The sequence below is a fragment of the Hemitrygon akajei genome, unplaced genomic scaffold, assembly GCF_048418815.1.
Source record: "Hemitrygon akajei unplaced genomic scaffold, sHemAka1.3 Scf000059, whole genome shotgun sequence".
Taxonomy (NCBI): domain Eukaryota; kingdom Metazoa; phylum Chordata; class Chondrichthyes; order Myliobatiformes; family Dasyatidae; genus Hemitrygon; species Hemitrygon akajei.
Genome location: NW_027331945.1, coordinates 3,630,334 through 3,655,247, shown reverse-complemented (window position 1 = coordinate 3,655,247; position 24,914 = coordinate 3,630,334). Strand labels below are relative to the sequence as shown.

General features: G+C 44.5%; 1 protein-coding gene across 2 annotated transcripts; it reads left to right on the top strand.

Moving 5' to 3' along the window:
* Positions 1–1,410: 1,410 nt before the first annotated feature.
* LOC140721664 (uncharacterized) lies at positions 1,411–23,338 on the top strand. Of its 2 annotated transcripts, XM_073036464.1 has the most exons (4): positions 1,411–1,455; positions 10,939–12,223; positions 12,305–12,639; positions 13,042–17,046. In XM_073036464.1, the coding sequence occupies exons 2-4, from the start codon at positions 11,332–11,334 to the stop codon at positions 14,047–14,049; spliced, it is 2,235 nt and encodes a 744-aa protein (XP_072892565.1). In that variant the 5' UTR covers positions 1,411–1,455; positions 10,939–11,331; the 3' UTR covers positions 14,050–17,046. The 2 variants fall into 2 exon arrangements, 1 of the variants encoding a protein (XP_072892565.1); XR_012097425.1 differs by lacking the exons at positions 10,939–12,223; positions 12,305–12,639; positions 13,042–17,046 and adding an exon at positions 19,326–23,338.
* Positions 23,339–24,914: the final 1,576 nt, after the last annotated feature.

Here is a 24,914-nt window from a genome sequence, read left to right as displayed (position 1 = left end):
CCACTTTTGCCGGGCTAACAGGACTATAGCTTCCTTTCTTCTTCCTCCCTCCCTTCTTAAATTGCGGGTAACATTTGCAATTTACCAGTCATCTGGTACAATGCCAGAATCTGTCGTTTGCTGAAAGATCATCGTCAAGGCCTCTGCAGTCTCTCCAATTACTTCCTTCAGAACCCTAGGGTGCATTCCATCAGGTCCAGGAGATTTATCCACACTCAGACCATTATCTTCCTAAGCACCTCCTCAGTCATAATTGTCACTTCCCTGATACTCTTGAATGTCTGATATACTACAGACATCTTCCACTGTGAAGACTGATGCAAACTACTCATTCAGTTCCACTGCCATCTCTGCATTTCTCATTACAATATCTCCAGCATCATTCTGTATTGGTCCTATATCTACCCTTGACTCTCTTTTACATTTTGTATACTTAAAAAAGCTTTTAGTATCCTCTTGGATATTAGTCCCATGCTTACTCGCATCATTCATCAGTTCCTTCTGAATGACCTTCCTAGATTTCTTCTGCAAGTTTTTAAAAGCCTGCAATCCTCTATCTTCCCATTAGCTCTGGCTTCCTTGTACACCGTCTTTTGCTTTTGCTTTGGCTCTGAATTCACTTGTCAACCTTGCTCTTTTCAATGTTTTGGGTGATTTTCACTAATTTCAAAGGACTGTGCCTCAGACAGCTGGGCTGTTGCAATGCATCTCTAAAGTCTGACAGCAGAGTAAGGAGTGAATCTTCGATGGAGCAGAGTCAGAAACCAAAGAGTTGCCAGCCTGAGTCAGGGCTTTGGGGCTCCAGAAAGAGATGGGGCCTGGAGTTTACAAGGAGGAGGAAGATGAGGAATCAGACCAACGGGATGTCGTTACAAATGAAAGATCAGAAACATTTGGAAACTGGTTGATCGAAAAAAAAGGTGGTTTATTTCTGCAAAATACTGGTGGAAATCAACAGATCAGGAAGCAAATGTGGAGAGGAATAAATAGACAACATTTAGGCCGAACCCCTTCAGCATGTCTGGACTGTGTACTCCTCTGCTTAACTGCTGCATGCATTGCAGAGTTCCTCCTGCATTTTATGTGTATGTGTCTACATTTCCAGCAACAGCAGAATCTCTTGTGTTTCATATCTGCATTTTTAAGAATATTCTACTTTGGCATTAAACGCGCAGAAAGTTTGCTGATATTAATTGTATTCATTATGGGGGCTGCTTTCTGTGTTAAAAGAGCTGCTGAGTTTTCTATACACCAAAAAATTGATATGGACATGTAACTGGTGCCTGCAGAAACCTTTAATGGCACCTTGATTACCCAGAAAGCGCTGCATTTGAAAAATTCGGCATCTTTGACGCCTGCGCTGAAGCCCGATTGAATGCGCAGGCGTCAAAGATGCCGATGTGCCCGAATGTTGCGCATGCGCAGTTCACAAAAGGCCTCGGAAACTCGGCGCAGGTAAGAACGATTTTCTGGGTCAGCCTTTACAATACCGACTGAGGGACAATTGCAGTGAGTCCAGTCACTCGACCCTCAATCCCGGCACAGTCCTGCTCTCGTCCCTCTTTCTCAGCCCCACGATCCTTATTCGGGCCCCGGGGAGCTTCCGGCTGATGAGGGAATGGGAACCGATGTGTCTCTCAGACAGAGCTGAGCTCCAGCTATCTAAATGTAAGGATTGGGAACTCGGAGATAGGGCACAACAATCTTTTACATCAGCTGTTGAGAAAATCACATTTGTTTTAACTCCAATCCCAAACAGGAGAAAATCTGCAGATGCTGGAAATCCAAGCAACACACACAAACTGCCGGCGGAACTCAGCATTAGTACTCTTTTCCATAGATGCTGCCTGGCCTGCTGAGTTCCTCCAGTATTTTGTCTGTGTTGCTTTGTTCCACCTCCTCCTGGTCTGAACTTTTCTGCCCGTGAGAACATGTTTTGATTCATTCTCTCTGGGAAGGTAATTATATCAAACAGCTTTTTGCCCTGGGCAACGATTAGCTTTCACATCACAAATGTGCCAGATGTCTCCAATGAGACAGACTACTGCCCTTCCCTTCAGATTCATTGGCATTGCCATCAATGAGTTCACCTAGGGGAGGGTTCGGGGAAATATTTATGTACAATACAGAAACTGGTATTATCTGTGTCTATTGTGGAGATGCAAAAGTTGCTGGAGAATTTACAAGTGGGAAAAAGTGGAGTGATACTTGGATATGTGACTTTTTGAAGTGTAATTTAGCAAGAAAACCACATATGGACAAAGTGCAAAAGCTCTGGTGAGAAAATCCTTCATTACCCGTTACAGGCCTGTTACATAGGTTGTGTGAGAGTGCAGGTGAACTTGATCAGACCCAGAGGAGATCAAAGTTCCTATCGACAGTGATTTGCTATCTGTTAAAATGAATACCTCTCTATATAAAATTCACTGTGCACATGTTGACACTGGATTAAAAAAATGCACAATACAGGCTTCATGTGCACACTGGTCATTAGAAATTAGAGGGGACATTGGTGGGAAGATGGGGCGACCTCCATTGTCCCTGTTGCCCTCACCTACAAGATGTGCATCCAGATGCAGCTTGTAACCCTGCACTTAAGGAGTTGGAGCTGGAAATGGATGAATTCCGGATCATCCAAGGAGTTGGAGGAGGTGATAGATATGATATGAAGAGAGGTGAGTTACACCCAAGGTGCAGGACACAGGAAACTGGGTGAGAGTCAGGAAGGGGAATGAGGTTAAACAGCCCTCACAGAGTACTCTTGTGGTCAACCCCACAACAACAGGTAGACCACTTTAGAAACTGGTTGGGGGGGTGGATTACCTGGCAGAGGTCATTCAAGGGGTTGATAGAGGATTTGTTAGTTAGGGGAACAGAACAAGAGGGGACTAATACCTTTGTGGTAAGGCTTACTACAGCTAGTGTCGGGGGAGGGGGGGCTGATGTGGTTAAAATAAGTTGTAAGGGGAATGGGAGCCAGAATGAGAGAACAGATAGTGGAAAGGGTGAATTAAATTGAATTTATTACATACATCCTTCATATACATGAGGAGTAGAAATCTGTTGGTTATGTCTCCATCTAAATGTGCAATGTGTAATTTGTAGTAATTCATAATAAATAGTTTGCACTTAGGACAGTCAATATAACATAGAAATCAATTAATCAGTCTGATGGGCTGGTGGAAGATGATGTCTTGGAGCCTGTTGGTCCTTTTGCTGTGGTACTGTTTCCTGGATGGTAGCAGCAGGAACAGTTTGTGGTTGTGGTGAATTGGGTCCCCAGTATCCTTTGGGCCCTTCTTCCTCAGTACAGCTGTTCACCCTCTCAACAGCAAAGGGATTTACCCTGTCTCCATTCCTTCTGTAATCCACAACCAGCTCTTTAGTTTATATGACATTGAGGGAGAGGTTGTTTTCTTGACACCAGACAGATGTTGTTCAGACCTGTTAATTTGTAACAGCTTCCCAATATTTTTTGCTCTATTATTTACCCTCTCTTTAGCTTTTATGTTGGGTTTGGCTTCTCATTTCAGCCATGGTTGTGTCCTCCTGCCATTCTAATGCTTCACTGGGATGTATCTACCGTGCACCTCCCGAATTGTTCCCGGAAACTCCAGCCATTGCTGCTCCATCGACATTCCTACCAGTTTCCCCTTCCAATCAATTTTGTCCAGCTTCTCTGTCATAGAAACCTGGAGAAGTTCAGTGCAGAAACAGACCATTTGCCCATCTAGACAATGCTGAAAACATTTAGGCTGTCTGATGCAATGACCTGCACTGGGATGATAGCACTCCATACCCCTACCATCCAGCTGCCTATCCAAACTTCACTTAAATGGTGAAATCGAGCTCACATGCACCAGTGCTGGCATCTCATTCCACACTCTCACAGTCGATTCAGTGAAGAGCTTTCCCACATGTTCCCATTAAATTTTCACCTTCCTCACTTACCCATGACCTCTGGTTGTCATCCCACCCAACCTCAGTGGAAAAAACCTGCTGCATTTACCCTATCTGTACCTTCATAATTTTGCATACTTCCAACAAATCCTCAAAACAATGTATAGTTTCCTTGTTTATGCTTAGAGCCTTGTTTAGGTGCATAAGATGATGAGGGGCATTGATCAAGTGGATAGTCAGAGGCTTTTCCCAGGGCTGAAATGGCTAACAGGAGGGGGCATAGTTTTAAGGCGCTTGGAAATAGATACCGAGGGAAAGTCAGGGGTAAGTTTTTGCATAGAGAGTGGTGTGTGGGTGGAATGCACTGCCAGCAGCGGTGGTTGAGGCAGATACAATAGGGTCTTAGACAGGTACATGGAGCTTAGAAAATAGAGGGCTCTGCGCTAGGGAAACTCTAGGCAGTTTCTAGAGTAAGTTGCATGGTTGGCACAACATTGTGGGCTGAATGGTTTGGAATCTGCTGTGGATTTCAATGTTCTGTGTTGAACAGTGAAATAACTTTGGCTATCCTACAACCCTCTGATAACCACCCTCCCCCCACCCCCCATTCACTAAGGATGATTTGGTTATCTCTGCTAGGGGCCCGACAATTTCTGCACTTGCCTCCTGTAGGGTCCGAGGGAGCACCATGTCATGTCCTTTTCCACACTCCCATAGACCCTGTGTCCATCTCCTGAGAAAATAGAGATGAAAACATATTTAACATCTCCCCATCTGCTTTGGTTGCACACGTGGATTGCCATTCTGGTCTTCCAGAGGACCCACTTTGTGCCTTGTAATCCTTTTGCTCTTAATCTATCGCTGGAATCCCTGATGATTATCCTTCATCTTTTTTGCGACAGCAACCTCATGCCTTCTTTTAGTCATCCTGATTTATTTCTTATGTGTTCTCTTGCATTGCTTATACTCTGTAACAACCTACCTGCCTATCCCTGTTATACAACTCCATTTTGTGCTTCACCAGGGTCTCAATATTTCTTGAAATCCAAGGTTCCCTACAGTTTCTATCTTTACCTTTTATTCTGAGAAGCACATACCCACTTTGCACTTTCAAAATTTCACTTTGAAGGCCTGCCATTTACCAAGCACACCTTTGCCATAAAGGAGCCTGTCCCAGTCCACAGTTGCCAGATCCTAGTGTCATAATTCCAGGTGTTGATCCATGCCCTGAACACATCCGCCTTTCCTACGCTGCTCCTTACATTGAGATATGACAGTGAGAGTAGGAATGGAATTAGGTGGAGGATGAATGCGTGGTTGAGGGATTGGAGCAGGGGGCAGGGATTCAAGTTTCTGGATCATTGGGACCTCTTCTGGGGCAGGCGTGACCTGTTCAAGAAGGACGGGTTACACTTGAATCCTGGGGGGACCAATATCCTAGCGGGGAGGTTTGCTAGGGCTACAGGGCAGACTTTAAACTAGTAAGATGGGGGGGCGGAAATCAATTTGAGGAAACTATGGGAGAGGAGGTTAGTTCACCAGTAGAGCAAGTAAGTAGACAGTGTGTGAGGGAGGAAAGGCAGGTGATGGAGAAGGGATGCGCTCAGCCCGAAGTTGTAGGGGAGAAGAAAGAAAAGGATAATAAATTTGAATGCATTGCTAGGGATGAAAAGAGAGGAGGAGGTGGAGAGTATCTTAAATGTATCTATTTTAATGCTAGGAGCATTGTAAGAAAGGTGGATGAGCTTAAAGTGTGGATTGATACCTGGAATTATGATGTTGTAGCTATTAGTGAAACATGGTTGCAGGAAGGGTGTGATTGGCAACTAAATATTCCTGGATTTAGTTGCTTCAGGTGTGATAGAGTAGGAGGGGCCAGAGGAGGAGGTGTTGCATTGCTTGTCCGAGAAAATCTTATGGCGGTGCTTTGGAAGGATAGATTACAGAGCTCCTCTAGGGAGGCTATTTGGGTGGAATTGAGGAATGGGAAAGGTGTAGTAACACTGATAGGAGTGTATTATAGGCCACCTAATGGGGAGCGTGAGTTGGAAGAGCAAATGTGTAAGGAGATAGCAGATATTTGTAGTAAACACAAGGTGGTGATTGTGGGAGATTTTAATTTTCCACACATAGATTGGGAAGCTCATTCAGTAAAAGGGCTGGATGGTTTAGAGTTTGTGAAATGTGTGCAGGATAGTTTTTTGCAACAATACATAGAAGTACCGACTAGAGATGGGGCAGTGTTGGATCTCCTGTTAGGGAATGCGATAGGTCAGCTGACAGATGTATGTGTTGGGGAGCACTTCGGGTCCAGTGATCACAATAGCATTAGCTTCAATATAATTATGGAGAAGGACAGGACTGGACCTAGAGTTGAGATTTTTGATTGGAGAAAGGCTAACTTTGAGGAGATGTGCAGGGATTTAGAGAGAGTGGATTGGGTCAAGTTGTTTTATGGGAAGGATGTAATAGAGAAATGGAGGTCATTTAAGGGTGAAATTATGAGGGTACAGAATCTTTATGTTCCTGTTCGGTTGAAAGGAAAGGTTAAAGGTTTGAAAGCGCCATGGTTTTCAAGGGATATTAGAAACTTGGTTTGAAAAAAGAGGGATGTCTACAATAGATATAGGCAGCATGGAGTAAAGGAATTGCTCGAGGAATATAAAGAATGTAAAAGGAAACTTAAGAAAGAGATTAGAAAAGCTAAAAGAAGTTACGAGTTTGGTTTGGCAAATAAGGTGGAAGTAAATCCGAAAGGCTTCTACAGTTATATTAAAAGCAAGAGGATAGTGAGGGATAAAATTGGTCCCTTAGAGAATCAGGGTGGTCAGCTATGTGTGGAGCCGAGGGAGATGGGAGAGATTTTGAATGATTTCTTCTCTTCGGTATTCACTAAGGAGAAGGATATTGAATGGTGTAAGGTGTGGGAAACAAGTAAGGAAGTTATGGAACTTATGACAATTAAAGAGGTGGAAGTACTGGCGCTTTTAAGAAATTTAAAAGTGGATCAATCTCCGGGTCCTGACCGGATATTCCCCAGGACCTTGAGGGAAGTTTGTGTAGAGATAGCAGGAGCTCTGACGGAGATCTTTCAGATGTCATTAGAAACGGGGATTGTGCCGGAGGATTGGCGTATTGCTCATGTGGTTCCATTGTTTAAAAAGGGTTCTAGAAGTAAGCCTGGCAATTATAGACCTGTCAGTTTGACATCAGTGGTGGGTAAATTAATGGAAAGTATTCTTAGAGATAGTATTTATAATTATCTGGATAGACAGGATCTGATTAGAGAGTAGCCAGCATGGATTTGTGCGTGGAAGGTCATGTTTGACAAACCTTATTGAATTTTTTGTAGTTACGAGGAATGTTGATGAGGGTAAGGCAGTGGATGTAGTCTATATGGACTTCAGCAAGGCCTTTGACAAAGTTCCACATGGAAGGTTAGTTAAGAAGGTTCAGTCGTTAGGTATTAATGCTGGAGTAATAAAATGGATTCAACAGTGGCTAGATGGGAGATGCCAGAGAGTAGTGGTGGATAATTGTTTATCGGGATGGAGGCCGGTGACTAGCGGGGTGCCTCAGGGATCTGTTTTGGGCCCAAATGTTGTTTGTAATATACATAAATGATCTGGATGATGGGGTGGTAAATTGGATTAGTAAGTATGCTGATGATACTAAGGTAGGAGGTGTTGTGGATAATGAGGTGGGTTTTCGAAGCTTGCAGGGAGATTTATGCCGGTTAGAAGAATGGGCTGAACGTTGGCAGATGGAGTTTAATGCTGAGAAGTGTGAGGTTCTACATTTTGGCAGGAATAATCCAAATAGAACATACAGGGTAAATGGTAGGGCATTGAGGAATGCAGTGGAACAGAGAGATCTAGGAATAACAGTGCATAGTTCCCTGAAGGTGGAGTCTCATGTAGATAGGGTGGTGAAGAAGGCTTTTGGAACGCTGGCCTTTATAAATCAGAGCATTGAGTACAGAAGTTGGGATGTAATGTTAAAATTGTACAAGGCATTGGTAAGGCCAAATTTGGAATATTGTGTACAGTTCTGGTCACCGAATTATAGGAAAGATAGCAATAAATTAGAGAGAGTGCAGAGACGATTTACTAGGATGTTACCTGGGTTTCAGCACTTAAGTTACAGAGAAAGGTTGAACAAGTTAGGTCTCTATTCATTGGAGCGTAGAAGGTTGAGGGGGGATTTGATCGAGGTACTTAAAATGTTGAGAGGGATAGATAGAGTTGACGTGAATAGGCTGTTTCCATTGAGAGTAGGGGAGATTCAAACGAGAGGACATGATTTGAGAGTTAGGGGGCAAAAGTTTAAGGGAAACATGAGGGGGTATTTCTTTACTCAGAGAGTGATAGCTGTGCGGAATGAGCTTCCTGTAGAAGTAGTAGAGGCCAGTTCAGTTGTGTCATTTAAGGTAAAATTGGATAGGTATATGGACAGGAAAGGAGTGGAGGGTTATGGGCTGAGTGCGGGTAGGTGGGACTAGGTGAGATTAAGAGTTAGGCACGGACTAGGAGGGCCGGAATGGCCTGTTTCCGTGCTGTGATTGTTATATGGTTATATACAGGGCTCAGCATATTCACTGCAACATGCTCAACGTTTTTCATTCCTGACCTTGTCTGAGGTCTGAACAACATCTGTCTCCACAACCTCTCCTCTGTCTGTTCTGTCATTCCCCCTACAACTTTAGTTTACCCACCCCCCCATGCCCCACCCCCCACCATGCAGCTCTATCACCCCTTTGGCTTTCATCTCCCAGATCAATAAAAAGGAGGTGCATACCAGGTACAGGCAGATAGGAACAAATGGGCTACTTATGAGATACAGGAAATTCAAGTGAACACTGATGAAAGAAGGCATGAGGTTGCCCCAGCAGACAAGGTGAAGGAGAATCCTCATGGATTCTGCAGATATGTTAAGTGGAAAAAGATTTCAAGGGAAAAAATTAATCCTTTGCAAAATTAGAATGGTAATCCGTATGAGGAGACAAAATAGATGGGGGAGATTTTTTCTGCATTCGTATTTACTCCGGAGGTGGAGGCAAAGCAGCATCAACTTCATGGACCCTGTACAGATTACAGAGGTGGAGGTGTTTGCCGTCTGAAGGCAAATTGCCATGGATAAATCCCCAGGGCCTGACAAATTGTTCCCTCGGACCCTTTGGAAGACAAGTGCAGAAGTTGTCGGGGCCCAAGCACAGATATTTAAATCATCCTTAGTGACAGGTGAGGTACTGGAGGATTGGAGGACAACGAATGTTGTTCCGCTGTTCAAGAAAGGCTCTAAAAATAAACTAAGAAATTGTACATTGGTGTGCTTGACATCAGTAGGGGGAAAGTTATTGGAACTTATGTGCAGGAAATGGATATATAAGTATTTGGATAGATGTGAATTGATTAAGGATAGACAACATGGCTTTGTGCTTGGTAGTTCATGGCTCACCAATCTTATAGAGTTTCTCGAAGTTATCAGGAAATTGGATGAAGGCAAGTCAGTGGATGTTGTCTACATGGACTTCGGCAAGGCACTTGACAAAGTCTCATATGGGAGGTTGGTCAAGAAGGTTCAGTCACTCAGCATTCAAGATGAGATAGTAAATTGGACGAGACACTGGCTTTGGGAGAAGCCAGAGTATGGTAGCAGATGGTTGCCTCTCTGACTGGAGGTCTGTGACTAGTTGTGTGTCATAGGGATCAGTGCTTGATCTGTTGTTGTTTGTCTTCTATATCAGTAATCTGGATGATAGTGTGGTTAACTGGATCAGTAAATTTGTGGATGACACCAAGATTGGGGTGTAGTGGACAGCGAGGAAGACTATCATGGCTTACAGTGCGACCTGGACCAGCTGGAAAAATGGTTTGAGAAATGGAAAATGGAATTTAATTCAGACAAGTGTGAGGTGTTGCACTTTGGTAGGACCTACCACTGTAGGTCTTATACAGTGACTGGTTGGGCACTGAGGAGTGTTGTAGAGGAAAGGGACCTGGGAATACAAGTCTGTAATTCACTAAAAGTGGTATCACAGTTAGGTAGAGACGGAAAGAAAGATTTCAGCCCATTGGCCTTCATGAACCAAAGCACTGACAACAGTAGATAGATGAAAGTTGTAAAAGAGGTTCCGAGAGTTCAGAGAAAATTCACAAGGATTTTGCCAGGTCTGGAGGACTTGGGTTACAAGGAAAGATTGAACAGGTTAGGACTTTATTCCTTGGAATGTAGAAGATTGAGGGGAGATTTGATTGTGATAGAGGGGCATAGATAAAATGCAAGTTGGCTTTTACCACGGAGATGGTGTGGAACTACAACCAGAGGCCATGGGTTAAGGGTGAAAGGTGAAATGTTAAGGGGAACATGAGGGGAAACTTCTTCACACAGATGGTCATCTGGGTGTGGAATGAACAGCCAACACAAATGGTGAATGCGAGCTGGATTTCAACATTTAAGGAGTTTTGTGTAGGTACCTGAATGGTTGGGGTGTGGGAGTGGGGAGTTTAAATAGTTTAGCACAAGCTAGATAGCCCAAAGGGCCTGTTTCTTTGTTGGTACTTTTCTGCAAGAACCTTTAACAGCTGTGCGGACCAACCATTCATCTCAGCAAGAAATTTTTATAAGGCATTAAAATTGTGGCACTTTAAGTTAATAATACATATAAGAAAATCCCAGCTGCACGTCAAGAAAGACTATTTGTGTGAGAATTTTTCAGTTACTCTGTGGCCAGGCACCCATGCAGCTCAGCAGGAACAGGGAATAATACCAATGGAGGGAGCCAAACTGAGCCAAGGCACAAACTGGAGACCACAGAAATGCCCCATTCCTATAGAAACAAGAAGAGCATCAGGGAATTGATGGTTATTTCAGATACCAGCACTGTGCCCAGTTAGAAGATGATTTCTCTGTGCAACTTGGGTGGAACCTCACTGTAACAGTGTGATGCTGGATCAAACCTTGGCAACTCAAACCTTGGCAATCTCATCCGAAGTGTTGACCTACACCCATTGATGGATTTTGTAAATCTTTTTACAGGTTAAAAACGAGAAGGAATTTGTCTCCCGGAAGCTCAGACATGGCACACCAGTTTTCCTGTCTCTGTCTAGATATTTAAGAAGTGAAGCAAGGGATTCAATCGACCATCCTACCTGATCAGACTACGGGGCAGGATTCACTCAGTCATTTGACCAACTGGCACGCCCGTCATTTTACACAGGGGAGAGCCCATTCTTCTGCTCAGACATTGGGAATGGATTCAGACAGTCATCTCAACTGAAGGTACATCAGCAAGTTCACACTGAGCAAGGTCATTCACCTGTTCTGTGTGTAAGAAAGCACTTAGTCTGTCATCCCACATGTGGACACACCAGTCAGAAACTGGTCATCTGCTGATTTTCTGGGAAAGGATTCACTCTGTCATCTGACCTGATGGCACACCAGCGAGTTCAGACCGGGGTGCGGCCGTTCACTTGCTCGGACTGTGGGATGAGATTCACTCGGTCATCCACCCTACAGAGACACCAGAAAGTTCACACTGGGGAGAAGCCGTTCACCTGCTCAGTCTGTGGGAAGGGATTCACTGAATCATCTAAACTGAAGGTACATCAGCGAGTTCACACTGGGGAGAAACCGTTCACCTGCTCAGTCTGTGGGAAGGGATTCACTGAATCATCTAAACTGAAGGTACATCAGCGAGTTCACACTGGGGAGAAACCGTTCACCTGCTCAGTCTGTGGGAAGGGATTCACTGAATCATCTAAACTGAAGGTACATCAGCGAGTTCACACTGGGGAGAAACCGTTCACCTGCTCAGTCTGTGGGAAGGGATTCACTGAATCATCTAAACTGAAGGTACATCAGCGAGTTCACACTGGGGAGAAACCGTTCACCTGCTCAGTCTGTGGGAAGAAATTCACTTTGTCATCCAGCCTGCAGAGACATCAGTCAGTTCACACTGGGGAGAAACCGTTCACCTGCTCAGTCTGTGGGAAGGGATTCACTGAATCATCTAAACTGAAGGTACATCAGCGAGTTCACACTGGGGAGAAACCGTTCACCTGCTCAGTCTGTGGGAAGGGATTCACTGAATCATCTAAACTGAAGGTACATCAGCGAGTTCACACTGGGGAGAAACCGTTCACCTGCTCAGTCTGTGGGAAGAAATTCACTTTGTCATCCAGCCTGCAGAGACATCAGTCAGTTCACACTGGGGAGAAACCGTTCACCTGCTCAGTCTGTGGGAAGGGATTCACTTGGTCATCCCACCTACAGATACATCAGCGAGTTCACACTGGAGAGAGGCCGTTCACCTGCTCTGTCTGTGGGATCGGATTCACTCAGTCATCCACCCTGCAGAGACACCAGAAAGTTCACACTGGGGTGAAGCCGTTCACCTGCTCAGTCTGTGGGAAGGGATTCACTGAATCATCTAAACTGAAGGTACATCAGCGAGTTCACACTGGGGAGAAGACGTTCATCTGCTCAGACTGTGGGAAGGGATTCACTCGGTCATTTGACCTAATGGCTCACCAGCGAGTTCACACCGGGGAGCGTCCGTTCACCTGCTCAGTCTGTGGGAAGGGATTCACTGAATCATCTAAACTGAAGGTACATCAGCGAGTTCACACTGGGGAGAAACCGTTCACCTGCTCAGTCTGTGGGAAGAAATTCACTTTGTCATCCAGCCTGCAGAGACATCAGTCAGTTCACACCGGGGAGAAACCGTTCACCTGCTCAGTCTGTGGGAAGGGATTCACTGGATCATCTAAACTGAAGGTACATCAGCGAGTTCACACTGGGGAGAAACCGTTCACCTGCTCAGTCTGTGGGAAGAAATTCACTTTGTCATTCAGCCTGCAGAGACATCAGTCAGTTCACACTGAGGAGAAACCGTTCACCTGCTCAGTCTGTGGGAAGGGATTCACTTTGTCATCCAGCCTGCAGAGACATCAGTCAGTTCACACCGGGGAGAAACCGTTCACCTGCTCAGTGTGTGGGAAGGGATTCACTCAGTCATCCAACCTGCTGAGTCATCAGTCAGTTCACACTGAGGAGAAACCGTTCACCTGCTCAGTCTGTGGGAAGGGATTCACTTTGTCATCCTACCTGCAGAGACATCAGTCAGTTCACACCGGGGAGAAACCGTTCACCTGCTCAGTGTGTGGGAAGGGATTCACTCAGTCATCCAACCTGCTGAGTCATCAGTCAGTTCACACTGGGGAGAAGCCGTTCACCTGCTCAGTCTGTGGGAAGGGATTCACTGAATCATCTAAACTGAAGGTACATCAGCGAGTTCACACTGGGGAGAAACCATTCACCTGCTCAGTCTGTGGGAAGGGATTCACTTACTCATCCAGCCTGCAGGGACATCAGTCAGTTCACACTGGGGAGAAACCGTTCACCTGCTCAGTGTGTGGGAAGAAATTCATTTTGTCATCCAGCCTGCAGAGACATCAGTCAGTTCACACCGGGGAGAAACCGTTCACCTGCTCAGTGTGTGGGAATGGATTCACTGAATCATCTAAACTGAAGGTACATCAGCGAGTTCACACTGGGGAGAAACCATTCACCTGCTCATTCTGTGGGAAGGGATTCACTCAGTCATCTAACCTACTGATACACCAGCGAGTTCACACTGGGGAGAAGCCTTTCACCTGCTCAGAATGTGGGAAGGGATTCACTCAGCCATCTAACCTACTGATACACCAGCGAGTTCACACTGGGGAGAAGCCTTTCACCTGCTCAGAATGTGGGAAGGGATTCACTCAGTCATCCAGCCTGCAGAAACATCAGCGAGTTCACACTGGGGAGAAACCGTTCACCTGCTCAGTCTGTGGAAAGGGATTCACTTCGTCATCCAACCTGCAGAAACATCAGCGAGTTCACACTGGGGAGAAACCGTTCACCTGCTCAGTCTGTGGAAAGGGATTCACTTCGTCATCCAACCTGCTGAGTCATCAGTCAGTTCACACTGAGGAGAAACCGTTCACCTGCTCAGTCTGTGGAAAGGGATTCACTCGGTCATCTAAACTGAAGGTACATCATCGAGTTCACACTGGGGAGAAACTGTTCACCTGCTCAGTCTGTGGGAAGGGATTCACTCAGTCCTCCACCCTACAGAAACACCAGTCAGTTCACACATTTTGAACTATTCACCTGCTCAGAATGTTGGAAAGGATTCATTCAGTCATCCCAACTACTGGCACACCAGTCAGTTCACATTCTTATTAATTCCTTACTTTTGCTTGCTGAGGACATTCATTTTAAGAGAGCGAGTGATTAAGAAGGCAAATCAGTCGGGCTTGCAGCTTGTTTACATCGCTCACAGCTTGTTTAGTTTTAACCGAGGACTCAGACACTCAGAGTCAGATGGAGATGAAGGAGGAAAAATGGAAGGATCGAAACCAGGGAACTAGTAGCCAAGGGTCACTGTTTAGAGCTTTCCTATGCCCACAAGGGTGGGTTAAGTGTTGATTCACCATACATCGAATGTGTGGTTATCACCTCATTTGATCCATAGGTGTGGATCGGATTTGGGGTATCCTGTGAAGACTACTTATGTGTTAACGCTTGGCTGGGTGTGGTGTGATAATTCACTTGAAGGCGATACCCATTGTGACAAGTCACTTTCGGTGATAATTCGTATGTGGATTTGAAACGATGAAGCATAAAATCTACAGCAACTGTTCTCTCGTTTCACCACAATGGAACCTTTGGAAATCGACGTAATTGCCTTCTCTCGACATTTACCCTGGATTACAAATATCTCTCTCTCATCACCTATTCCGTGGATGAACTGAACTTCCATACTTTACCATCTCAAGACTCTAAGCCTTGTTTCCCCCGAGCTCAATAGTTTGGGAGTTATATTTTGTTACGCCTGTGCCCCAACTCTGAGGGGCTGAAGGGTACAAAGTAGCCCCCACCTTTTTGAGAATCGCAAGATCGCTATTAATTCAGGTCAGGAGACGCAGGAAATGAGAGAAAGACACGCAGAATCCACATGGGGTTTGGAACGTCCTGGCCCCTCAGCAATACAAAGCCACGGGAAATGGCCATTGTCTCTTGGAGACGGAATTGTGTATTGAGTGCTGTACTATTTATTTGAAGCCCTCAGGGAATGAGCCGAGGGGGCTGGCTGAGAGATTGCATCATCCCAACCTGATTGACATCTGAGACCCCATGAGTAAGGATAAAAGAGGGTCTGGGGAACAACCCCTTTAGACGCACCAGGAGAAACGATAGAAATCCCGTGACAGCGTTTAATAGTGACTGCCGGTGGTGACTTGTATGTGTGTCCATCCTTGCTCGGATGACGAGTTTTCCACGGAACGGCTTAGCTAAAGGACCGACTACAAAAACAGAACTCTCGAAGGATCGACATCATAAAAAGGAAAGCAGGCAAGTTTAAAACATCTGTCTCTCTTGACTCCAACAAAAGGCTGCAGCCTGCATGAACTTGAGTGACTTTTATATTTCCATCGGACAATACATTATCCCGTACACAACGATAGAGTTATTTCTTATTGATTATTATTATACCCGCGCTTTTAGATTTAGTATTGATGACGTATATATCTATGTTTGCATTGAGATTATTTTTGTGTATTTTTATCAATAAATACTGTTAAAAATAGTACCATCAGACTTCAACGGACCTCTCTATCTTTGCTGGTAAGTGACCCAGTTTTGGGGTACGTAACAATTTACACACATATATACACATAAAACTGTTAACTTTTGTTTATCTTGCTTAATTTACTTTATTATAAGTAAATACTAATAAAGATAGTGGTTTTAACATCAAAACTAGGCTCCAGGAGTAGTCTATTGTTGCTGGTTAATTTCTAAAGCTTTAGTTTCTAAATATTTGTTCATAACAAAATTGGGGCCTGCATCTGGGATATGAACAAATTTGAGGGCGTGTTGATTAATTAATTATTGATTTCATTGGGGAAATCCCTTTTGATTTATTTGTGTGTGCAAAATCAGCAGCAATGGATGTTGATAAATGTCTGGAAGCACCAACCTCTGAGGCATTAGAGGACGCCAGAAGGATCATGTTGTTGTGTATTGTGAAAAGGTTTAAACTTGCTAAGGTGAAATTGACAATCAGGAAGGCACAGATGCAGAGGATTAGATAGATAGATAGATAGATAGATACTTTATTCATCCCCATGGGGAAATTCAACATTTTTTCCAATGTCCCATACACTTGTTGTACATACAATACTTAACTCAGTAATAATATGATATGCATCTAAATCACTAACTCAAAAAGCATTAATAATAGCTTTAAAAAAAAAGTTCTTAAGTCCTGGCAGTTGAATTGTAAAGCCTAATGGCATTGGGGAGTATTGACCTCTTCATCCTGTCTGAGGAGCATTGCATCGACAGTAACCTGTCGCTGAAACTGCTTCTCTGTCTCTGGATGGTGCTATGTAGAGGATGTTCAGGGTTTTCCATAATTGACCGTAGCCTACTCAGCGCCCTTCGCTCAGCTACCGATGTTAAACTCTCCAGTACTTTGCCCACGACAGAGCCCGCCTTCCTTATCAGCTTATTAAGACGTGAGGAGTCCTTCTTCTTAATGCTTCCTCCCCAACACGCCACCACAAAGAAGAGGGCGCTCTCAACAACTGACCTATAGAACATCATCAGCATCTCACTGCAGACATTGAATGACGCCAACCTTCTAAGGAAGTACAGTCGACTCTGTGCCTTCCTGCACAAGGCATCTGTGTTGGCAGTCCAGTCTAGCTTCTCGTCCAACTGTACTCCCAGATACTTGTAGGTCTTAACCTGCTCCACACATTCTCCATTAATGATCACTGGCTCCATATGAGGCCTAGATCTCCTAAAGTCCACCACCATCTCCTTGGTCTTGGTGACATTGAGACGCAGGTAGTTTGAGTTGCACCATATCACAAAGTCCTGTATCAGTTTCCTATACTCCTCCTCCTGTCCATTCCTGACACACCCCACTATGGCCGTCTCATCAGCGAACTTCTGCACATGGCAGGACTCCGAGTTATATTGGAAGTCAGATGTGTACAGGGTGAACAGGACCGGAGAGAGTACGGTTCCCTGTGGCGCTCCTGTGCTGCTGACCACTGTGTCAGACCTACAGTCTCCCAACCGCACATACTGAGGTCTATCTCTCAAGTAGGCCACTATCCAATCCACCATGTGAGAGTCTACTCCCATCTCCGTTAGTTTGTGCTTTAAGATCTTGGGCTGGATGGTGTTAAAGGCACTAGAGAAGTCAAGGAATGTAATCCTCACAGCACAACTGACCCCATCTAGGTGAGAGAGTGATTTGTGCAGCAAATACGTGATAGCATCCTCCACTCCCACCTTCTCCTTATACGCAAACTGAAGCGGATCCCGGGCGTGCCTGGTTTGTGGCCTCAGATTCTGTATTATCAGCCGTTCCTTGGTCTTCATCACGTGCGACGTCAAGGCAACAGGTCTGAAGTCATTCAACTCCTTTGGTTGTGGTTTCTTCGGTACCGGGACAATACAAGATGTTTTCCACTGTCTGGGTACTCTTCTCTGATCTAGACTCATGTTGAAGATGCGCTGTAGTGGTTCTCCCAGTTCAGTTGCACAGGCCCTCAGTAATCGTGGGGAAACTCCATCCGGTCCAGCCGCCTTGCTGGTACAGATCTTCCTCAGTTGACCTTCCACCTGTGCAGCCGTAAACCTGGGCGTGGGCCAGGTCTCCTGTGAGTGGATATTTTCCTGTGAGGGAAGTAAGCCTGGTGTGGAGTTCTGCAGTGAGGGTGAGATTGTGCTGTCGAACCTATTGAAGAAGCTGAACATCATGTATCTGAGGTGTGTTTAAAGTGGAGGAGTTGGAGGTGTTTCCTGAAAGTAAACCTAGTGAGCTTGAGCTCCATTACAAGTTAGAAAAATTAAAGATGGAGCCTGCGGAAAGGCAGAGGCAGTTTGAGGCTAGAGAGGCAGAAAAACAGAGGGAGGAAGCAGAAAGACAGAGGGTGTTCGAGCTGGAAAACATAGAGAGATTGCAGAAAAGGGGTCTAGCGTTAGACTCTGGTGATAAGTTTGAGGACAGTCGGGAAGTTAAATTGGTACCTCCACTTGACGAGGCAGAGGTTGATAAATACTTTCAGCATTTTGAGATGGTTGCTCGGAGTTTAAAGTGGCCAAAAAAGGGTTGGCCTATTCTCTTACAATGTGTAATTGAGGGGAAGGCTCAGCAAGCCTATTCTGCTTTGACAGTTGATGAAGCAGCTGATTATGACATAGTGAAACAGGTTATGCTCAAACTTACAAGTTGGTCCCAGAATCATACAGGCAAAAGTTTAGAAATTCAAGGAAATCTGTGAACCAGACTTATATGGAATTTTCTTGTGAGAAGTTTGTGTTTTGGCTGGTGCAGATATAAAAATATAAATGATGATTTTAACAGCTTGAAAGAGTTGGTTGTAATTGAAGAATTCAAAAGGTGCGTCCCTGATGACATAAAGACGTATTTAGATGAAAAAGATGCTGCTACATTGCAGGAGTCTGCTAGATTAGCAGATGAGTTCGCTTTAACTCATAATGTTAAATTTACCCAGAATAAGAGTTTCCAAAAAGAGTAGCAGGGATCACTAGGGTAAACCAGAAATTAAAGCTGGGACTAGTGACACGAGTAAGGATGTAGGGAAGCAGTTGAAGGAGAAATATTCAGGTCTTACTTGTTACTATTGTAAGAAGTTGCTCATATGATGGCTAACTGTTCTATCCTGAAGAAGAAAAAGAAAAAGGAGGCAGTCCCAAATGCCTGTGTTCAGTATGTTGAAGCACCTATAACCCCACAGGGTTCTGAACATTCTGTTGAGACTCAGTTAAGGACTGAGAGGTCTGACCGAGTTAAGAAGGTATTTGATTATTTTATGTCTGATGAGTTTGTATTAGTAAAGGAAGGGTCTACGAAGGTACCAGTGAAAATTCTTCAAGATGCTGAGGCTTCTCAGTCACTTATATGAGACAGCGTTCTAAAGTTTGGTGATGAGACTGACACTGGTGAGGTAAATCTTATTAAATGTATTGGGGGCGGCGTGGTTTTTGTGCCATTGCCCAAGGTACCTTTACAGTCAGGGTTGGTTTCCAGACCTGTTAAGATCAGATTGTGCTCCAGTTTACTGGTGGAAGATGTTACTTTGCTGTTAGGGAATGACCTGGCAGATGGTAAAGTTGTTCCTGTAGTGCAGTTGACAACTAAACCAACCACTGACGACCCACAGATGGATGTTAACATTTATCCTTCCTGCGCAGTAACTCACAGTATGGCTAAAAAGTCTGCCGACGCAGACAGTTCTGTGCAGCATGATTCTGATACCAGTGATAGCCAAAATTGGGATTCAAATTATGCTGACTTGTCAGGGACTTTTCTGTCGTCATTGTTTCAACAGGATTCATGTAGACAGTCTGATGAGAAAGACTTATCCCTGTCTCGGAAGGAGTTTATAGCAGAACAGAACCGAGACCCTGAGATTGAAGCTTTAAAAGAAACAGCTCTCTCTGATGATGAGATTAAGAAAGTGCCAGTCGGGTATTATCCCAAGGATGGAGTGTTAATGAGGAAGTGGATGCCACCTGCTACACCTGTGAGTGAGAAATGGGCAATTGTTCACCAATTTGTAGTTCCTAAATTTTCAGTCCTGTAAACTTTAACTTCGCCCCACAGTATGTCCTTAGGTGGCCATTTTGGAGTGAATTAAACTGTAAAAAGGATTATGAACGAACTTTACTGGCCTAATTTGAGGAAAGATGTTGTGACCTTTTGCAGAGCCTGTCACACTTGTCAAGTTGTGGATAAACCTAATCAGGTCACCCCAGTGGCCCCACTCCGGCCTATACCTGCATTCAGTGAACCCTTTTCCAAAGTTATAGTGGATTGTATTGGCCCATTGGCAAAGACTAAAGCTGGCCATCGGTATTTGCTAACTATTATGAGTACCTCATCCAGATTCCCAGAGGCAAAACCTCTCAGGAATATTAAAGCTCAAACTGTGACAAAGGCTCTTACTAAGTTTTTTTACTCTATTTGGTTTGCCTAAAGCAATCCAGACTGATCAAGGAAGTAATTTTACATCTGGTTTATTCCAGCAGGTGGTTTATGAACTGGGAGCTAAATGAATTACATCATCTGCATACCATCCGGAATCACAAGGGGCTTTAGATAGATTTCATTCCACCCTCAAAACAATGAATAAGACATACTGTGTTGAAAATGGAAAATACTGGGATGAAGGAATATATTTGTTTTTGTTCACAGTAAGAGAGTCAGTACAGGAATCACTGGGCTTTAGTCCATTTGAATTTGTATTTGGTCACTGCGTGAGGGGACCTTTGACCTTGTTAAAGGAACAGTGGATTGATGGGATGTACATGTTAACTTCTTAGACTATGTTTTGAAGTTCAAAAACAAACTACACCAGTCCTGTAGCCTAGCAAGACAAAACTTATAGATTTCTCAAAGCAAAATGAAGTTTTGGTTTGATAAGCAGGCTTGTGAAAGAAAATACCAGGTGGGGGGTAAGGTGCTTGCCTTATTTCCAATGTGGATGAATCCAGTTAAGGCGAAATTCAGTGGACCGTATGAAATAGTCTCTTGTTAATGATGTGAATTATGTTATTAAGATACCCGACCGATGCAAACCAACACAGGTGCTACACATAAATATGAAACAGACTTATTTTGACAAGCAGGCACCATCTGTGGGTGTTGTTATCAAAACATATGAATCTGGCAACCCTGAGAATGAAACAATTGACTCATCTGAGACTTTTCACAAGCCAAACACGGTCCCAGTTAGGCTAATGAACTCGGTTGTTCAAGAAAACATTGATAATAAGTTGGCTCATCTGCAGCCAAAGCAACAACAACAGCTGAAGAAATTAATTCTGAAGTTTAAAGGTTTATTTCCCAATGTTCCCAAGCAAACCGCGGTCTCAGTACACGACGTAGATTTCGGACCAGCCAAACTGATTAAACAACACCCATATTGCATGAAGGTAGAAAAGTGTAAATTGGCTGAGCAAGAAATTGAATATATGCTGAACAATGGTATTATTAGACCTGTGATTATGGACTGTGCCTCCAAGAACCATGTCTGTAAAAGAGAGAGAGAGACGAGCACAAGCAGCTTGTTACAGAGACAGATAGAGCGGAGGGCCTGCATGATGGACAGCTGGTGTTCAGCACAATGGTATTTAAAGGAGTGTTGCTGTTTGTTTCATAGGACAGGCAGACACACGAAGGCTAGTGGGAAGAGTTGTCACTGAAGTTTTAAATGCCCACGGGGGGTGGGGGGGGGGGAGGTTGAGGATCAGTTAAGAGGAATCAGTCTGTGACTATTAGTGCGTGTAAGAGCGACCCTGTGAAATCTGCTAGAAACCCTTGCCTGGGTTGGTAGACTGTCACTTGAAGACGGTGCTCTTAAGTTGGTCATGTTTGGCTAACTTGGAAGATTTGGAGGACATCGGAAGAGGGTCGACAACACCTGTTTGGATGCCAGATCTCTCACTCACTTCAATCCCGTGAACTGAACTAAATATCCTTACCACACCAGCGTAAGACTGCATCATTTACCAGCTAAGTTTGGAAAATATATATTTACACCTATATATGCATAACACTGCTAGATTTTGCACTGATTATGGAAAGGTAAATGAAGTAACAAAAACAGATGCATATCCTATCCGTAGGTTGGACGATTACATCGATAAGGCTGGAAAAGCTAAATTTCTTACAAAGATTGATCTGTTGAAAGGGTATAGGTGTGTTCCATTGACGGACAAAGGTAGAGAAATTTCTGTGTTTGTGACACCTTCTGGGTTGTACGAATACAATGTTTTGCCCTTTGGAATGAAAAATGCTCTAGGAACATTCCGGAGAATGATTGATTCTGTAATTCGAGGGTTGGAACACACAGATACCTATACTAATGACGTAGTCACAGGGAGTGACACTTGGAATGACCGTATCTCTGCAGTAGAAAAGCTGTTTGACAGGCTTTCCCAGGCCAGCCTTACAGTTAACTTACCTAAGAGTGAATTTGGCCATGTCACTGTGACATATCTCGGCAATGTTGTAGGTCAAGGCAAATTGGTTCCTGTTCAGGCAAAAGTCCAGGCAATTTTCTGAATTTTCTATTTCGACTGGTAACAAGGCTCTTGGAAGGTTTCTGGGAATGGTTGGATATTATCGTAAGTTCTTTAAGAACTTTGCTGGTATCGCTCTTCCGCTAACTAATCTCCTGAAGAAGGGTGAAAAGTTTGTTTGGACCGAGCCTTGTCAGAAGATTGATTGAAAGTTATTATTTGAGATTAGGCCAATCAGTGTAGTGTCGTCAACAAATTTAATTCGCAGATTGGAGCTGTGAGTGGCGACACAAGTCATGGGTGCACAGAGAGTAAAGGAGGGAGCCAGGGAGACAACCCTGTGGGGTATGTGTGCTGAGGGTCAGAGAGACAGAAGTGAGGGAGTCCACACTTAGCACCTGCTGGCGATCTGACAGGAAGACGAGGATCCAGCTACACAAGACAGGGTGAAGGCCGAGGTCTCTGAGCTTCTTGTCGATACTTCACACCTTGGTATGGCTACTGCTCTGGCCATGACTGCAAGGAACTGCAGAGAGCTTTGGAGAACAGAGAACATCAGAGAAACAAGCCTCCCCTCCATGGACTCTTCCTACACTTCCCCTGCCTCGGAAAAGCAGGATAAGAACTCAAAGATCCTCACAATCTGGACATTCTTGCAGCCAACCTGCTCTCCCTTCAAGGAAGCTATACAAAAGCCTTAAAGTGCATACCAGAAGGCTCAAGGTCGGCTTCCTGTCTGTGGTTATAAGCCAAATGAATGATAAAATGGATTCGACCTCACAATGTAACTTGACATGACACTGCACCATATGTCTATCTGCACTGCAATTTCTCTGCAGCCATAATGCTTTGTTACAGTTATTGTCTTGTTGTATATCAACTCAATGTACTGTCATAATGTATTGATCTGTGTGGATGGTACATCAGGCAAATTTTTCACTGTAGTTCAGTACATGATGATAATAACAATATCCCCATTTTAATTGTGTGGAAACATTAGACAGACTGAGCTTCTGCTTTGGAATCACAGAAGGAAACTTAACTGTTGCCTTTTCTGAGGAATGCAAATAAATGGAAAAGGCCTCAATCTCGCATTACGATCTGCGGTAACTGGGATCAGGTGACCGGTGGTGGGTCTCCAATATCAATATCAGAATCAGGTTTAATAGCACCAGCATATGTCATGAAATTTGTTGTCTCTGCAGCAGCAGTAGAACCTAACTCATAACAATAGATATTGACAATTGTGATTTAAAATAAGAATATACATATTAAATAGTTAAATTATATAAGTAGTACAAAAAATGTAATAAACTATTTTAATAGTGTGGAACTATTTGACAGACTGGGTTGTTGCTTTGGAAATTGTGGAGTGAAGCTTAGCTGAACTGTACACATTTATGAGAAGCTGAGATAAATCAAAAGGCTAAATTCTCACATAAATGGGTCACACATCCAGAAACATCGGCTGCACTTCAGCAGGTAAAACAGTGGAATGAAACATGCTGAACGAATTGCAGAAAAAAACATTGTCCACCCACCATGAGAGGAAGTGACAGATCTGGATCTCACTGCCTTGTCTGTACGGGTGAAAGATGAAGCTACACATACACGTAGAGCAGTGACCCACAGATGCTGCAGAGAAACGTGAACAGGAAACGGGATCAGCTGGCGGTTGGAGGGTCAACCACCTGAACCAGTGACTCTGCTCCTCACCCTCACACGCTGCCCGACCCATCCGCCGCATTTCCCACATTATTTCATATTTACACCAGATACATATTTAGTTTTTCCCTCCATGTCTTCCCCATCCCTTTCCCTCCACCGCCCTGGTCACAAAGTCATGGGCTCGATTCACATCCCGGTACAACACACAACTCAGACCCAAACAGAAAGTGCGCAGGTTTCATTTAAATCAGTTTATTCACATTCCTCCAGCCTCACTGGACAGGAACACTGAGACATCAAGTGAGAAACAGCAGGAAGAGGCCATTCAGCCCCTCTAACCATCAATGAGATGGTGTCTGCTCTCCCATCTCAGACAAATGTTTCTGCCCGATCCTCATTTCCTCGATCCCTTTGGTCTCCACACATCTGCTGGCTTCGGTTTTATGTGAGGACGGTCACTGAGGGTGGTAATTTACAGACAGTCGCCACCTTCAGAGGGGAGACATTTCCCCTCATCTCAGTCCCAGACAGTCCACCCCATTTTCCAGAGACTGGGATCCCTGGTTCAACTGGTAACGTTGTTGTGCATTTCAATGTGTTCACCTCTCAGTCCTCGATTCTCTAAATGAAAGGGTTATCACATTTGATCTTTCTCCATCTGATGACCCACCACTCCAGGGGCCAGTCTGGTGAATCTTCATTGCACTCTCTATAACAAATACTCTCTAACCTCTTTGTTAATCCTTTATGGAATTTATTTCCATCGTCTGCAGCCCCGTGTTGCCCCAAACACTCACCTCCCCCCCGTCACTATTTCCACCTTCCCACCTCCCCCCTCACCTGGATCCACCTCTCACTCCCCAGCTCTTGCCCCATCCCCACCCCTCACCTCTTTTCTCTGACTATTTCCCGTCCACTCTCAGTCCAGAGGGAGGGTCTCGGCCCGAAATGTTGACGGTCCATTTCCCTCCACAGATGCTGCCCGACCCACTGAGTTCCTCCGGCAGTTTGTTCTTTGGTCTGTATAACCCGTGTTAGTATGGGGAGCGGGATTTTACACCATATTCCAGGGACAGTCTCAACAAATCCCAAATAATTGTCACTTTGCCGGACCACTGGCCCCGCTTGCAGGGCAACAGTCTGCCGGTGTTTGCCTCCCCAATGTGGTGAATCCCTCTGCTCGCCACCACCGTGGGCTCAGACATTTCCACAGATGAGCCCCTCTG